We start from the raw sequence: 16,414 nt of genomic DNA, 5'->3' as shown, positions 1-16,414 counted from the left end.
GTAATGTCATGAGCTCATTCAATCCCACCAAGCCCGCTGCAATTCAAATCAGACCCGGTCATTAAAATGTAGTACTTCATTAACCCAGGATGAGAGTGATTTTTTATTTTTTTTTTTTATTTTTTTAAGATAAAAAATATGCTTTCAACATAGTCTGTCTGCCATGCATGTGGATGGTGTCATCTTTATTAATGAGTAAAATAAACAAATGCATTACATTAGCATTTTTTTTTTAATGATTTTGTGTGAACATTAATATGCAGCAATCCAGTGTGAAGGTTTATATCACACGTTTTCTTAATGAACCTCCTTTGTAATTCAATTCCCATAGACCAAGACCCCCCCCCCTCCCCCCCCCCCCCAAACAACCGTATCGATCTCTTTTAAGTAGGTTAGCAATAATAGCCCATTGCCAGTTATTTACAAAAGTAAAATGTATCTAACATTTTTTTTATATCAAGAGTGTAAATTAGATCATAAGGCCATTTAATTACCAATCAAGCAAAGCTGTTATATTTACACCTCTGGGCAGATTAACTGTTATTTGAAAGAAAAAAGAATTTTTAATACAATAAAATAAAGTCATTACCAAATACAGGTTTCCCCTTAGACCCACAACATTTTGGTGATATATACAGTGTCTGTCATCGGCTTTGTGTGTGGTTTTCACACTTGCACAGACTTCTGATGTTTCAGAAAGCAAATGGAAGAAAAAAAAGAATCACCTCTTGAAATACAGTCACATGGAAATGTTGAAGTGAGGAGATCAAAACATGTCGTCAAAAGTGACATCAAAAGATTTGTATTAAATTCACTTCTGCATGTTAAAAGATGTACAGCACATGAGACTATGCATGTGCTAGTCATGTGTAGTCATGTAGTACATGTGTAGAGCAGCTAATTTTACTTCTGTGTCTTTAAAGCTGTTATTTGGTCAACAGGCCCAGTACTTCAGTTCTAATGCAAATATCCTGAAAGAACAAGAGCAGTGGTACTGATTGGAAGGAAAAATAAATGCAAGCCCTTTCCTGCAATGGTTCCAGTCTCTTTGATAAAATAATGGAAATAATAACTGTAAAAGTAGTTTTCATGCCATTATTCACCGACTTCCACTGGCAACACAACTGAGCTAATTGTTTGTAGGAGGCAGAAGAGGAAATAGAGCTCAAACATAAACCCAGAGGGAAGCAGAGTGCCATGACTGATAGGAACTTAAAACATACCTTTGTGCATAGTAATAGTAGTAATGCATAGATAGCATCAGAGGTTGACATGGTTGGACTTTTAGGCCAGGGAGCATTACGAACCATAATTGAGGGCTTTGTGGAGGTGAGAAAGTCAGGCACATTCTGCCCCTCAGTAATGAGCCATTTTTGAAGCCTTAGTCATTTTCTCCAAGTGGTCTTGAACAAAAAGTCTATTCACTTCAGAGAGCATTATCAAACTTCTGCCATTTAAAGAACTATCTCACCTCTCAATAAAACATGAGCCCTCTCTTCCCCCGCAGGCAGAAATCACTCATTTGGATGAAATGTCTGAAGACAAAAGCGATTTCCAATGACAGTCTGCTTCAGGTAAATGACTAATCAACGCACAGACTAAAAATATCATCTGTTAGATTCTTCACTGCATTAGAGAATATTGAAACACAATCCAAATGACTCAGAGGCACCAAAGCATTTATTATGGGTCAGATATTTCATAAAAAATGGACAAATGTGGACTGGGTTTGTACCCTATAGATGATTCATGCGGCCCACAAACTGAGCTGACGATTACTGCCACACCTACAAGCAATACAAGACATGAGAGTACTTCAATCAAGGGATCCCCTTAACTCTGAGAACGGAGCAGGTACTTGGCATGTAGACGCCTGAGCCACAATTCAACAGGGTTCTGAAGAAAATTAACAAAGAACGAATGTTCAGCTATATTTCCCAAAGTCTCAGGTCTCTGTCCGCACATGTGAAGCGCTCTGCTCTGTATACTTGATAGTGTTCTCCTGGTGATGATGTTGCCTGATGAACTATGACAGACCAGGCCTGGCCATATCAGACCCCGGTTCTGGCAATCAATTTCATATGGGGGTGGGGTTGTGCTGCGGTGTCTCTATAATTTGATTTGTTATCCGGTTGGATAATTGTTACAACAATCATGGCAGAAATCACTGCACAGGTCACAACCCCACCGCAAACCCTTCAATGGCCGTTTCAGCATTTTAATAAGTGTCGGACAAATGACCAGAAAAGTCCGCTGATGTCGTACCACCGCTCTGTTGGCTGTCCTGTCTGAATGAATGCATCGCTCATCTGTTTACCCCCACCACTAAAACTTTGCACACCCATACAATAACCGACGAACCGACTACAGCTGTTTTCAGGGTGGCAAGCCAGCCGCGCCCCAGTTAATCATAGATTACCGGTACTCTATCTGGGCCATTCCTAATCCTCATGTGTAATGCCATGCTACCTCAGCAGCAATATGCGCTGTCACCCCCCAAGCCTACGCACTTCCTCTCCAATCCAGATTCCTCACTGCCTTTCCCCCTACTATATTATAGAAAATTATTAACTTCAGTCACAATGTGGCAGGAATTCTGATGGACAACAGCCTCCATCTCATTCCTTGCCATTCCAAATATAGGAAAAAAATTGAATATATTTAAATATTAAAAGACTACAAAACAGAGAGCAACATATACACACCTGGCTTCCAGAGGAAGGAAAACAAAAGTAAGAAACAATAATAAAAGGGCAAAAGAGAGAGAACTTTCTTCAAGAAAGGGTTATAGCAGTCAAACCCATCATTGTTGACAAATACTCTTTATAATGCATGGCATCAGTGCTGAGGACTTCCCTCAAGGATCTGCGCCAGACCAATGATAGGTTCTAGAGAATGAGAAGAATTAAAGGGACGCTTGATGCCGACTTCTGCAGAGGCAGCACACTCCTGTGTTTGGGCACGTGATCTCCAGCCTATCTGCCTGGAGATAACATTACATGACACGAATCAGGCCAACTTAGCGAGCAGGTTCATGCCCGATGTTTAAACCAGCACATTTGTGGTCACTGTGAACAAATGAACCAGAGTTTTAGGGCCAAGTGTCCCTATTGTGAACCAATCCTGACATGTTCATGTAGCTTAAAGCTGCATATTGACATTTGTGCCTTTAAACAGGAAGAGTGCAGTCATATGACCTTTTTGCGGTTGGAACCAAAAAAGGTTTCTACTTCACTGATACAAAGAGGAAATGAGAGGTCTAGAGGAGGAAAATGTCATCAAAAAGTTACCATACCTATCGATGGCAGCTAAATTATTCTGGATGTGTAAAGCAACCCTGAGGTTTGCTCACAGATGTGAGTTAACATTAAGATTTTCTCTTTGTTAGTAGCTTTACTGGTGCCATTATGGTCGAAATGTTTATGCACTATTGATTATGTGTCACTGTACAAGGCAGCAATGGCCTTGCATGCATGCATAAAACATTTATTTGATGAGCAATTTGGTTCAAAGTCATAAATTTCCTTGCTGGTTCCCTTTTTTAACCATTATCTGCATTCCAAATTGCTTTATGCCCCAGTTTAAGGCTGCAATCCTTCCAGTATCCTCACACGCAGATACACATGGACACACTTGTGAAACAATTTATATTTAATCCTTCTACAAGGCCGAGTCTCTCGGGTAATAAAAAAGATTTGACTATGGTCAAATACTGGGACCCACTGAGAGCAACAAGACTGAGCAGTGTTATTTTCCTTCTATGACCAAAATGAGTTGTCCTGTGTGCTGTTTACTCTATTCAGCCTAAATGTTAAACTGGCTAAATCCATAGAGGTTTCCAAGTACTGGTAAATGCATTTGAGTTGAGCAGAAGATCTCAGAAAAGTCTTTCTCACTCCAATATGGTTGTGCTGAGCCTTGTAGCAGTCGCAACAACCTAAAATAGCATCTGGGCTAAAAAGGTGAGAGGAATATTCACAGAAACCCAGTGTGGCAGCTCATTTGAAGGGGAATCTAAGGAAAAGAGATGAAAGAAGCCCAATGATCTGATTACACCAATCAAACAACTTGACTACTATCGGCTGACCACTTGATTATCACATCAATTAGGACTGTGTAAAATAAAATTGGGTGTAGCTCGCTCTGCTCCAGCAAAATAATTACAAAACTCTGTTTTCCATGAGGCTTTGTACCAGCATTTATTTGAATTTCATCAGAGGCTCTTAAAACAGTAATCTACAGTCCCCCCTCTCCTAAACCACCCACACACACACACACACACACAGCAAGTGGATTAATTCTAAAGAGGTACTTGCTTAGTGATGTTCAGGCTGCTTCTCTGATACAGTTAGCAGAGAAACCGCCAGACTGTGTCAACAACAAATATTCTGTCTCAACCAAAAAGCAGAGATTTGTGCTTATTGCACGGAGCAGGGGAATTGTGGGAACCTGTGCTACCTGTGAAGCTGGTCACACTTTTTTGTTTGATTTCCTCCCAGACAACACGCTCGTGAAATAAGTTGGTCACGATCTGGAGTCACCATGTCTCACAGCATGGAATCACAGAGGAATACAATTATCACTTGGCTCAACAGTCTTTTCTCTGAAATGAAATGTGAGCAAATAACTGGGAACAGAAGTGCATGGAAAGGATGTCTGGTCTCAAACCTGAGATTCACGATGAATCAAAAGCTCGCCATATTACCCCGTTACGATTCACTTCAAGATCGTGAAAAATAGCCCTGTGTGTTTAACCGTTTTATGATGATCTAAAAAAAACATTGCTCTCTCTATCATGGACAAATTATCCTTTTAAGCAAGGCACCGCCCAGGCACCCAACCTGTGCTCCACTTCCTGTGGCAGAGCTTATCCAAAATTCATTCCCTGAATACTAATTCTTGGAGGATATCCAATCTTTTTAATAGAAAAGGAATCAGATTAGTTTTAGCCTTTGAGGTTATTCAATTATTATGATATAGTGCAAATGTTAACAGCAGGCAGATTTGCAGGCATGGAATATAGAAGAATACATTTCTGAAATCAGGAGGAACTCCTCATGTTGTCAAGCTGGACCAGTAACAGAAAAGAGCTCATTACACACTCAGAGGAAGTCTTTCAATAGTAGGGAGGTGAGCGCTTGAACTCATCTCCAAACGCACACAAAGGGCTGACATTTTGGATTTGCACTAGACTCCAAGGTCAAAGTTTTCAGAATGAGCCCTGACAATTAGTGCCATGTGATGAAATGGCCTTGTTTGACTGTCAGTAGGTGCGGAAGATGGCCACCCTCTCCTGGTAATCCGCGGGCAGCCGCTGCGCAAAAGTTGTCCTTGTGCGTATGGAGACATGCCGCATCCTCATAAAGCGAAAACACCAAGACGGACCTCCTTGGAAGTGCTCAATGTCCATTTCTTCAGCAATCGCTTTAGCCTTTTGTCAAATGGTGACAGTAGAGATGCCCCTTCCAGTTGTTCGCTCTTCCACAACCAACTGTTCTACTCGGTCTTCCAGCTTGGGCCACCTTGCTTTGTTCTCGCGGAAACTCAGCTTCGTCTTTCTTACTTGGCGCAGTTCACTTTCTTGTTTTCTCCACTTTCTGACCATGGACTCATTTACATTAAAATGTCTTGCAGATGCTCGATTGCCATTTTCAGCCGCATATTCGATGGCCTGCAGTTTAAAGTAAGCCTCATATGCGTGTTGCTTGACTGGTGCCATTATAGGGGGTCCTTACGCATGGGTGTGCCGCTAATCTATGGGCGGAGCGTTTACCGTAGCGCACCCACTAAAGGCACACAGCAGATTTTGGAACTTAGTCCACACACAAGGCACACCATATTATAAGGTGCACCGTCGATTTTTGAGAAAATCTCAGTGTTTTAGGTGCGCCTTATAGTCGTGAAAATACGGTACTCCCAGCTAGGCTGCAGCCTCCAGAGCTGAGTCCCCTAACATGAGCGACTCAGGCGGTGAACTGTAAGAATACCCAGATGCAGATGGATAATGAAGCCCAGCCTTCAGCGACTTCCCACTTACACAGCGGAGCCAGTCTTGATGGATCTTTTCATAGCTTAGGGCCACTAAACTTCTCTGCACTCAGTGCGAGATACTTCGAGTGCATTTTAATTTTCTCTGGATTTGAGATCCCTTGAAGAATGGACTTGGTCGAATTCAACTATTTGAAGTTTAGTACGGTAATTTAAAAGCACTAAATAAGGCTGCTTCTTTTGTCTGCTTGCCACTAAGTGCTGCAGTTTTCTCAAAAATCTTGATGTCACGTTTGACAGTGGTTTTAAATTTGATCGACAGAATAGGTTAGTCATCAAAGGTGTTTTTTTATCAGCTTTAGCTGTTCACTGAAGTGAAGCCGCATCATTCTTTCAAAGACCTGAAAAAAGGTAAACATGCTTGAGAAGCATACAGGCTTGACTGATGTGATTCTCTGTATGTGGGATTAGATAAACTCTCTCGGCGCTAAAACGCTGCTGCTCGCCTACACTCACCACCCTGCACTGGCTTCCAGTCAATTTCAGGATTGATCTTAAAATTGCACTGTTTGTTTTCAAGACTTTAAAGGGGCTTGTCGGGGTGCAAATGTCTCGATCTACCAGCTCCACTCAGCTTCTTAGAGCTTTTGTACCTTTCCTCCTTCACTCCAAACTAAATTTGGAAGTTTTTTAAAATTTAGATTAAGACTCAACATTACCTGGTGATAACGTCAGCGTTCCGTCTTCTGAGCTGTGGTAGCTTCAGAATCCAGAATTCTAGCAGTTCTTTGGGGGTAAAGAGGGGCACGTGGAACAGGTTTCTCTTCTACTCCCAAATTGGTCTCTTTGTCTCCACCATCAATTCCAATGGTATTCCTTCTGGCGAGTAAAATACCAGTACTCAAATGAATTTCAAACTGTTGGGGGTTTGGGTCTGTGAGTAATGTGAACAGGTTTCAGAATCATGTAGGACTGTAAAACTCCTGCAATTTAATCTCAGTTTTGGCTGAGTAGAGGCCAGGGGGGCTTGTCTTTTGATTAATGAGGACAAGAAGGTGAGAGGAGGAGCAAGAAGCACAAGTGCTCATGGAGCTTTGGTGGATTCACCCTGGTGTTGTACAGGCGAGTCCCCAGCCTATGTGTGGAATGCAGCTATGTATACAGTACCTAAGAGGGTTGTCAATGCTGAAACCTGTGCAGTAGTTAAAATATGCCAATCAGATGACCACACCATTGCTATTAGTAGAATGATTTAAACCAAAGGTCAGTATACCTTTGGTCCAGATTTTCTTAATTGAACTGCATCAAGAAATTCAGAAAAACCCCAAAATATAAAGAAAGTCATATATTCATCACCAATGATTCTTGACCTTTGACCTCAAATATGCATTAGCTTTGGACCATTAAAGACTAAATCCAATTTCCTGAAAGACAAATAAATTAAACAAGATGGGTGGATGACATGTTTTTGTTCTGTTTAAATGTGGCGTGTTGCCAGGATATATGAGCCTGTTAAATATCAATAGAGAGCCCCCTTCTACTCAACTGTGACTTCTCCACAGACAGGATTAGAAAACTTTGCACTTTAAAAAGCAGCTCTCTGGAAAATGTAGGGACAGAAAGCTGTTCGTGGATGGTGCCAGCTGGGCGCAAGACATGCAGACCAAGATGCAGAGAGACCAAAAGGAAGAGATCAGAGGTTGGAACAGCGAGAAGAATCCGCTCTGGTATTTTGATCTGAAGGCCTTATTAGCCAGGTATCTTTCTGGCATCTCCTCATAACATTTGTCCCTGTTCCCAATGCACAGTTTCCTTGATAATTAACAAGAATCAATGAGTTGAAATGCTGAAGGGGCTCATGGGCAAAGATTTATTTATGGAAAAAAGTACCGATATAGTAGGAGCTCGTTTTTCACCATGAATAACTGCTGCTGCATTGTCGTTTCTATATCCTACTAGTGATGCAATTCATCAGCACCAATAAGAACAGGTGATTTGTCTTCAGGGTTTTGTCTAATATTGGAAGCTGATTAAAACTAGAGGGTGAACGATAGTGGATTGTTAAAGGCTGATACAAAGAAATAATTTAGAGCACAAGCATGTGACAACTGATTAATGGGGATTTCCATGCAGCTCCTTGTTGGCGTGCTGTTGGCGAGCTCTCCAGCAAGAGCTGTTTAAACATGGATTTACTGAGATCAACAAAAGCTTACACTGGTAAATTGCATATGCTCGTTCCCACTCTTGATTTATTTATTGCAAAATTAATGTTTTTATTGTTGCCTCCTCCAAAACGAGAGGAGCAGCAGGCATCCCAAAATGTTATATTTTTAGAAAATTATCCCAGCTCATGGATAAGATAATGTAAATAGGAATTCATAATGAAGGGAGAAAATGGAGCATAATGGGGGAAATTATGCTTTCACTTTCAATAGAAATTAAGTTAACTTCTGTTAAAGTGGGGCAGCCTCACATGTTTTACATGCATCAGCAATTTTGAAACTGAAACAGCAAATTGCAACTTTAATATCCATCCACTATCTATTTTAAAGACCTTCATTCTTTATCCATAAGCAATTACCTGAGTCATCTCTCAATGCAAAACCTGATGACTCAAACTCATATTTATTATAATTTACTGAATAACCATCAAAACTGCAGCTTTTCTGTCAACACACAAATCAATAATAAATGTTTCCAGTTGCAACACTTACATACTTCATTTCTTTCCTAACAGAGCAAAAAACTGTTATATACATGAATTTCAAATTACCCAAGTAAAATGAGGTATTGATCAAACTGCACACAAGTGCAGTTGGTCTTCGGCTGTTACCATTTCTCATTCATCGGGCACCAACCTGAACTCGGAGGTCTTTGCAGACATTTGCATAGTGTAAGAACAGTATGGAGTGATTGCTGGAAAAAAGTTGCAAGACTGTCACCACGTAAACCATCTTACCCTTTTTCCGGGTTTGAATCTGCTAATCCCAAATGTGTTTTTTATTTTATTTATTTACATTCCATCAATGTAAGGACTCAAGCTCAAGGTTGCAGAGATTCACCTCTTACTGAGTTCAGAATGTAGTCAATATTGAAAGCAACAGGTGGAAATGTGGTTATGTGAGCTAATAAGGTCAATATCGCCATCACTTTAATGACGACACACCTTCAGAGAATCATTTGTCTCAACAAGACATATTTGGCTGCAACACAGGGTTCTGTACAGCTGAAAAACGAAAACTACTAACTATCCTTAGTGAGCTAGTTTATTTTCTGAACCAAACAGAGTTGCAATATTAGTGAGCAACAGGGAAAATTGGATTGGCTACTGATATGACTGGAATGTATAAAATCGTAACATCATTATTTATTTGCAGTCGTGTCTGTCTCCTTAAAAAAAGAGGTTGTGTGTGATGCCTTGGACAGTCCTGTGGGAGATTGATGGATATTAGTGTCTAAAGCCTCCGATTTTATTAGCAGCTGCTAACATCACGGGCACGCCATTGCCTCTGGGCAAACAGACAATGGCTGTTTTTGTGAGCTTTTTCCACAAAATAGCAATTAAATTAGAACAGCATTGCAGATGGTGTCATCGAAATTGCCTTTTATCAAATGGGTGAAGTCTGCATGTGCAGGGTACTGTATTTCTTAAAATATTACACATCTACTTCTGGACCGACATCCGATCTTTGGCTCCTTTGAAGTGTCAAAACATGTTTGTGAATGGAGAAACTGAATGGCAGTCTGACTCACTCACTGCACACTTGAATTGACCAGTTTTTCTAGAGAGAAGTCGACAGCTGGTGAGGATATTCAACAGCTATACATGTATATTATATATGTTGCATCTGTGTCACGCTTGTCTTGTTTCTTGCTCTGGTGCTCATTTAGTTTAACTTCCTGTAGTAAAAAAAACATACCGGGGATTATAATTAATTCCATGCACCATTTTCTGGTAGCAGACTGTTTACCTAAGGTGCCGGGCTGCCCAAAATATTTAATGATAGGCTGAGTGAATACAATCAAATAAACGTATGTGTGCCTCGTCACGCCGGGAAAGCCCGCTGGGGTCATGGAGGGAGCAGAGTGAGGTGATGAACAGAATGCTATTGTGTACCATCTCTCGGCTGTCTGTGAACCAGCAGAGGAGAGAAAGGTGGGATAAAGAGGGGCGTGATGTGAGAGAAATGGACAGATAGAGGGAACAAAAAGAAGAGGGGAGATAAAAAAGACAGGAGGAATGAGAGGAACTCTGTGAAATGGGGGGTGTAGATGAGACGCGAGATGGGTGGGTGGTGAGAGAATGGGAAGAAAGGTGAGGGAGAGGAGGGGGAATGTGAGAAAAGAGAGGAGAAAAAGACTACTTGTGTATTTAAGAACACTGTGCCATTGTTTCCACAGCACAGTCGACAAAGACACAAAGGAAAAGGCTAATGTGGGAAATCGCTGCCTCTCGAGCCAGTAGAGCAAAACAACTGGGGAGGAGAGAGAGAAAGTACCCGGTCAGTTATTCTGACCACTCGGTAGAACACAGCTCTGACCTCCTGGCCTCTACCTTCACACATGAAGGGCTTTGGAAACAAGCCAATCAGGCTGACGGATGCTGATGAGCTCCTGCCGAAGCCTTTGGAGGTTTAATGTGTGTCGCATAAAGGGAACCGTCTGACTATGCTGCCTTTTAATGAAAAATAATGTAGGGTCCTTTTTTTTTCTTTTTTTTTTAAAGTGAAAGCATTAAAATGGAGACCAAGGTGGGAGCATTATAAGGTCAACCCTGATACAATATCTTGATATGTGATATTTAGGAGACCTTTAAAGCACTGAAAACATTTATGAAAAGCAGTCACATGAGAATGAAGAATCTCCAGCCCTTTCTGGACTTCCTCCATGTTACTCCAACAACCAGAACCAGACTCACATCGTCTTTTTCCCCAAATTGAAATATTTAGTCCATTAACAAAAACTGCAATTACCTTTGCTTATCAGCCCCCGATTTGTTAATTAAATCATTCTTTTCCCCGCCATTTTTTTTTAAAATTCACATGAACTGATTTTAGAATCTAAATATGCAAAAAGGCTCTTTGCAGCTTTGGGGAAACTGCAATGGCTGCTGATTTTGATGTGGTTTCACAGGCCAGCATTGAATAAATTAACCAAAAACAATCAGAACATTCCAATAAAGGTGCCACTTATACTTCCGTCGCAATTCCCTAGTTCATTTTTACTTTTTGCAAGGCTGTGTTTATATAGTTAACATTTGCCAATTTTAGTCCCGTTTTGGACGAATCGGTAAACAGATCATTGAGAACAATTACAGACTATTTGGTGAAAGAGTTCACGCAAGTTTGACCACCCTGCTGGGAACAAACCTGGGAGATCTTGATAGTTAGTCCCACGCTTTGTCATTGGACCTATTGCAGGAAAAACAAAATACAGTGGGGCCTCTACTTACGAACGTCTCTACATGCGAATTTTTCAGGTTATGAAGCGTCTCAACGGGAAAATTTTTCCTCTTGTTACAAAGGAAATTTCAGGATACGAAGGTCAAAAATATGCTACTGCTGCTACTCGTAGCTCGCGGAGTTTAGCGAACACAAACTTGCTTGTAGCTGCTCTGCCATTGGCTATCGCCTAGCATTTTCCTGTCATCCCATTGGCTAGAGGGACGTCAATATGTAGAAGTTTGTGTGTATCCCAGCGTCGCCTTCGTTTCACTTTTATTTATTGTGGGTGTTCGTATGTTTGTCCATTAGATGGCGGTGTTACCACAAGTGTTAACATTTGCTGCTAGTAATCAGAATCAGAATCAGATTTATTGCCATTGTTCATGTAATACACAGTATTACACAAACTAGGAATTTGTCATGGTGTGACGCTGCGACATTCAACATAAAGCAGACCACACTAGAATAAGATAAATAAAATAAAATAAGACATATATACAGTATATACATAAATAGTAAGAGGTAAGTGGTAAGAAATAGTGCAGGTATGACGGCTAATGTAAGATTAGCCTGTAATAAAGTTCATTTTGATCCTGGAGAAGCCTTGCACTGAATTCCTACATTTATTGTGCGGTAATCTAATTTTAACATGTATTTGTTACATGTTTTGATGCATTTTTATGATTTATAAAAAAAATTATGTCCGAATTTTTGGGGGCTTGGAATGGATTAGGGCATTTACATGGAAAACGCGTCTCTACTTACGTAATTTTCAGGTTACGAAGCAACTTCTGGAACAAATTAAATTCATAAGTAGAGGTCCCACTGTACCTCTTCTCTGTGTAGCACATACACAGCTAAAATAAGATAAAGCAAATAATAATATAATATGTCTATGACTGCATTGCATGTTGATGCTTCTGCCTAAGGAGGAACACGATTAGGTTTCACAATATGGATATGATTATGGTATCATCACTTGGATTAAATAATACAGTTTGTAAAATGTAAAGATTTGTTTGGTTTGGTTTTGGCAGTAATTTATGACTTCAATCTCAAAGGTAATTAAATCAAAATGTTACTTTAATTGCATTATTCTGCAAATCAAATATTATTTCTCTCAAAACAGTGCCTAATTGATGTTTTGTGTTCCCTTGATGGACCGCTCAGTGATGCCATGTTACATTTTCAGCTGTATCACAGTTAAGAAAAAGGTTGATGGCCTCTGACCTCAGCATCTCGCTCTCCATATCAATGAAGCAGAAGCATATGAAAATAATAGTGATGCAGAATAAACCCTCCACTTCTGTGCGGACATCTAGCTGTCCATAAAGGTGGTCCATTTGGACTTTCATCAAAGCACAACAAAACGTGTCATGTTACATGATTCCACAGTGGTGAGCTAGTGAGCCATTTAGTCATTTCATGTCAACAATTTGATTGGAATAAGGAAATGCAGCCTGGGGAGATAAACACTTTTTATCTGTCCACACTGGAACCCTGCGAGGCCACCTCAGCATGGCTTTTCCATGAGAAAGCGCAGCAAAACTGGTGGGTAGACGGAGTGGGCGATCAGGACACAAAATAATTTTCTCTACGAACAGTCGAGATGTGGAGCTGGCAGAGATGCGGCGTTTATACCTCAAACACGGCCAACAACGTGCTTACTCAGATTGCAATAATGTCTGCAGAAATTAACATTGTCCCTCCAGCAAAGAGTGTACAACAGAGGTACACAAACATAGCCAACAAAAGCAGGTTCATATGCATTCAAACCTCAGATGTTTTGCTGCCCAATGGAGGTGCAACTGTTCCTCTTACTTGACAGTGACTACTAAAGAGTGATCAAAGACATGCGCCACATTGCTGGAGTCAGGTGACGATGTGAGACGTAATTAGCCTCCATCATCAAACTCCATCAGGCCGGAGGGATGCGTCCGCTCCGTTAGCATAATCAGATGGATGTACGAACTAAAGCAGATGGCGTTATGAGTCAGACAATGGGACGCTGGTAATTCAATATATAGCGTTCATATCTGTTTGAGCTTGTAAAGCCCCTGTTTCCGGCTTGCTTTATCCTTTACCCAGATCCATTCTTAGGATGCTGAAGAGAGGCTATTGAACAGAATCAGATGGATTATTTCATCATGCAATAAAGACAATTGGCTGAAGATAATATTTACAGTGATAAAGTAGCTTTATGCTGGTTTGTACCACAGGCACTTCCATCACAAATAGAGCCCAACTGTGGTGCTCAATTATCAGTGACCTTTTCCGAGTGAAATTAGTATGTGGTAACTTCCCTTGATTATTTCACGGATTGCTTACGAAGCGCATTAGTTTGCTGAAGTTTAAGCTGAAAGAAACCGAGCAAAAGAGGAGGCAATCGGAGGATTCAACTTCAACTACATCCACAGGACAGGGACTATCAGCCAATCTCGACTTTGCCACCTTTCAGAAATGTTTTCCGGAACGAAGTTGGGAGATAAACTCGAATCTGCGAACAGAGCAATGAAGAATCCTCATTTTAATCCCGTCTCTCTCCCCAAAACAACTGGAAGTGCTCTTCCTCCTCCTGCTGCTCCCCCTCCGCCCTCTCCTCTGCGGCCACAGCAAGTGCAACAGTAGCGGTACTCACCCCCAGCTTCTTGCTCCGTATCCTCACGTATCCCTGTTTGACTATGTCGTTGAAGTTGGAAGCCATGGTGGGGGGAAGCGGATAGCTTCCTGCCCGGGATGAAAAAAATTCAATAGACCAACCTCTTCTTATCGCCTCGGTGTGGTGGCAGCTTTTGAAAGCGGGTGTGACGCCGTAGTATCCGGCAGGAGAGAGTGCGAGCGGCGGCGGTTAGACCTGCTCCTGTATCGGCGCACAGGCTGACCGGTTTCGGCGGAGCGATCCATCCGGGAGGGCAGGGAGATACCATTCGTCAGCTGATACACTGGAGCCGAGGGGCGGCAGAGGAGGAAGAGGAGAGCGCTTCCTGGACGACACCATCTCATGGGGATGGGGGGGCAAGCTCTGTGTGGGAAGGGGGGCAAGCTCTGTGTGGGAAGGGGGGCAAGTTTTTCATTCATGGATTTTAAGAACCATAAAAATAGAGATTGTAGTGCGATTTTGTTTTCTAGTTTTTAATAATGTTTTCCCGAAGTCTAAATGCTTTGAAGTTTAATGACGGACATTTTTAATGCAAAAATTAGCAAAAATTATGCAACAATGTGTTATCATGTAATTTGTATTAAATTTGTTTTAGAAGAATTAAGAATTACTGTGATGCGTTAGCCTTATTCATACTGGATACAGTACATTTCTCCGGAAGGTAGAGTTGGTTTTTTAAATTAATATAAATATAATTTCGGTTTTCAAAAGTCAGATTGAACCCTTCCAGCATGTTCTTTGTGTGGAGTGAGAGGGTGAGCTGCTGAACGTGGCTGCTCAGATGCTCACAGCATGCCGGTCTTCAACAATTTGCATAAACTCTCATCACACACTAGGAGTATCTCCGTATGGTTTGTGGCGCAAATTATCTGCTTCCAATACACACTGGTTCAGAAGAGATTATGCTGCCTGTCAGCTCAAATACAGTCAGACAACCTATCCCATATTGCTTTAAATTCCCGTCATAATGCTTGATTCATGCCCAAATATGCTTTTGAGTATAATAAACTTGTTATTACCACTAGCCACTGGTGAAGGATTGATGTGTAACAAAGTGTCATTTGAAGGTCGACACTAATGCTGAGGGTTTCCTTGGTCATGCTAATCTTTGAATCTCTGCTTGTTATGCTGTTGACTGTTTACATATGTGTGAATTACATCATTTCACAGGCCTGGATGCTGATTGCACTGCCTGGCCATCGGTCGTTGTTGCAATGTGGACTAGAATGGATGCACTATTTGGTGAATAATGAAACGGCAACTTGCTTATTACAAGATCAAATAATGGACGCTGAAAAGCATCAAACCACCGCATACTGGATGTAGTATAATGTACATATCCAGCAGATAGAGCGTAATAAAATCTGAAAATAAGAATGCAGAGCAAATCCCTTCCAAAGCTATAATCATGATCTGGATAGACATGACATGTGATATGGCTGAAAGTAAGTTCCAAGAATTCAGGAGCAGATGGCTCAGGTATACATATATGAGGGGCTGTCAGTACTTGTGATTAAATGAAGGAAAGCAAGATGTCTTATGTAAAATAGCTATATAAACAAATATACTTTCAATTATGCTCATTCATTCAGAAAATATAAAAGAATTAATTCATGTGGCTGCACTGGGAAACAAATTATACTCTATAAAGAAGTTAATCCAGTGTAACCGGCAACAAGACTGTCCTATTTGGTCTGCAAGATTTATGTTTAAAATATCCTCCCTCGAGAAGCACTGGGGAGGGTGTTCTGCTTGTATCTGCCTCTAACGCCAGAGGTACAAACCCTAATATCTCCATTTTCTGTCACATCTACGAGGGCACACCAGGCAGCAAGCTGCCATTCTTCCCGGAAACAGCTTGACTTTGATAAACTTCATTTCTCCCCGGAAGTGTCCTCAAATTTCAGATGTGTCACCGCTGTTTTGTCTTTATAATCCTCTTTTGTTGAACATGGCTCAATTCTATTCCCACTGCCTCATCATCCCCCTCTTAAAGAAAACAATGCTGACAGCAACATTGTCTTTTCATTGCTCTAAATTTGCAAACTGTCCTAGTTTTGTACAATCAAATTGCCCGGTGTAATAATACGCCATGGACTGTGTGGTAGTTAGACCGGGAGCACAAAACCAACATATGGTCCTGACATACATGAACAGCTGCCAGAAAGGGTAAGAAGTGGTCACTGTCGGGGTCCAGGCTTCCCGGTTGTGTTTTTCCTGCAGGGGGCATGGTGGAGCCATGCTCTGGCCACCTGCAGGCCATCAGCGATCAGCCGCCTATTTAAGGTCTAAGACTCCGGCCTACCAGGGTCAGAGGACTTTT

General features: G+C 41.3%; 1 protein-coding gene across 5 annotated transcripts in view; it reads right to left on the bottom strand.

Moving 5' to 3' along the window:
- Positions 1-14,381, bottom strand: part of dok6 (docking protein 6) — a 38,381-nt gene extending 24,000 nt beyond the window's left edge. For 2 of the 5 annotated variants that reach the window (XM_029842557.1, XM_029842556.1), the window contains exon 1: positions 14,071-14,377. In XM_029842557.1, coding sequence (XP_029698417.1) covers positions 14,071-14,136 — 66 coding nt within the window. In that variant the 5' untranslated portion in view covers positions 14,137-14,377. Of the gene's footprint in view, positions 1-14,070 lie in introns of all 5 variants that reach the window. The other 3 variants (XM_029842558.1, XM_029842555.1, XM_003977357.3) reach the window with 3 other exon arrangements.
- Between the last annotated feature and the right edge of the window lie 2,033 nt (positions 14,382-16,414).

This window comes from Takifugu rubripes, chromosome 10, assembly GCF_901000725.2.
Source record: "Takifugu rubripes chromosome 10, fTakRub1.2, whole genome shotgun sequence".
Classification (NCBI taxonomy): Eukaryota; Metazoa; Chordata; class Actinopteri; order Tetraodontiformes; family Tetraodontidae; genus Takifugu; species Takifugu rubripes.
This window is presented reverse-complemented; position numbering and strand designations above follow the sequence as displayed.